At 44.0% G+C, this 1,691-nt stretch overlaps 1 protein-coding gene across 1 annotated transcript in view; it reads left to right on the forward strand.

The window, feature by feature from the left end:
* Positions 1 to 1,691, forward strand: part of LOC103606041 (dedicator of cytokinesis protein 5) — a gene marked incomplete at its 3' end in the record, with an annotated part of 132,284 nt that overhangs the window by 123,092 nt on the left and 7,501 nt on the right. Inside the window, exons 41-42 of the mRNA XM_008590639.1 lie at positions 396 to 480; positions 913 to 999. Coding sequence (XP_008588861.1) covers positions 396 to 480; positions 913 to 999 — 172 coding nt within the window. The remainder of the gene's footprint in view (positions 1 to 395; positions 481 to 912; positions 1,000 to 1,691) is intronic.

Here is a 1,691-nt window from a genome sequence, read left to right on the forward strand (position 1 = left end):
GTTGCCGGACACGGAAAAAGACAAAAAGATAAAAAAAAAAAAAAACTGTATAAGTGAGATCGCAGACATGAATATAAGTATATATATGAGGGTACTTCAAAAGACTTGTGGAAAGTAGAATTTAAAAATAGTAGGAATTTTTCCATGAACTTTTTGAAGACCCCTTGTACCTTTTAAAATTGTGAGCTGTGAAATAGATTCATAAATTATAAAAGGAAGATGTGAGTTAATTGTGCACTGCCTCAAGCCTCCAGTGTGGAGACTGTCGGGCGTGAGGTAGCTTTGTGGATAAAACTCAGACTGCATCAGGTATGTCACAGATTTTGTTGGAGTCAGGCCAAGGACGGCTGGTATTAAGTTGGAAAATGTAGCATTGTCACCGTGTCCTTCCCCAGCTACTACAGAGCCAATGAAGTACAGCAATTCAGATATTCCCGGCCCTTCCGGAAAGGAGAAAAGGATCCAGACAATGAATTCGCTGTGAGTCCACCCCTTTTGCCCTCTAAAACAGGGTAAAATTGGCATCTGAAATGGAGGCCTTCCACCTAACCAGCATATACAGCAAAAATACACCCTGGGAATAGAAATTTCACCTGCTAATTACCCAGACAGCAGACTGTCATCTTAGTGGCAGACTCTAGCTAAGGTCCAGAAACTGGGCTTTGCTCCTGGGCCTGCTGCTAACATGATCTTGGGCAGGACACATCTCCCAAGACCTCAGGTTTCCATCTACAGGAGGAGAGGGCTCGAGTAGATGATCCCTTTCAGCTTCAAATATCCAAAATCCTTAAGTTTTATGGAAAAACACAGCCCATTCAAAAGAGGAATGGGATCTCCCTTAACTGAACCAGGGAGTTTTGCCGTGTTACCTAAGAATTAACCAACATTTCTTATTTTCCTTCCCACCACCAGACCATGTGGATTGAGCGGACCACATATACTACTGCATATACCTTCCCCGGGATTCTCAAGTGGTTTGAAGTCAAACAGATTTCAACAGTGAGTCATTTGAAATTGGAACTCAGGGAAACAAACTCCCTTTCTCCAAATATAATAACAGCCTTTGTTAAATCCTCCGTGCTGTTCGCACCAGCCTGGCCAGCCTCCTCTGGCCAACTTTGTTTTGCAGAGAAGAAATAAAAGCATGCTTGTGCAGTAGAGCTCCTTTGTAACGCCAGTGTTGCCAACAGCCATCCTAAAGGTTCTGCACAGTGAATGGCTCTGTTGTGACCACAGGAGGGTTGTCTCCTCCAGAAACATTTTTGGAATGTCTCTGTGGAGTTTTCTGTCAATCACGTCTTCTCTCCCAAAGCCTTTTCTCTTCTTTTATTCTCAGCTAATCACATCACCAATCACCTTAGACTCCTCCCTCTTCATTTCTCCCAAAAGCTGCTTGTTTTACCTTTTTAGTATTTATTAATCCCATTTTATTTCCAGCCCTTTTGCTACTACCCTGTTTGTAGTATCTCATTCATCATTAGTGGAGGCCCCTGAAAAAAGCCTCCCCATGAGCCTCCCTGCTTCCGTCTTCGCAGGTCCCTTGTCCTCGCTGCCTCAACATGTGAATTCCGTCGAGTAAACCCGGTCACTTCATTCACTGTCATGCTCTCCAGCGCCTAAAGTATAAAGCCCATCATGCTTAGCACATGCATGTGAGGCCTTCCTGCCTTGGCCCTTCCTCCTTATCTCCT

Source organism: Galeopterus variegatus, unplaced genomic scaffold, assembly GCF_000696425.1.
Source record: "Galeopterus variegatus unplaced genomic scaffold, G_variegatus-3.0.2 Scaffold6238, whole genome shotgun sequence".
In the NCBI taxonomy this organism is placed as follows: domain Eukaryota; kingdom Metazoa; phylum Chordata; class Mammalia; order Dermoptera; family Cynocephalidae; genus Galeopterus; species Galeopterus variegatus.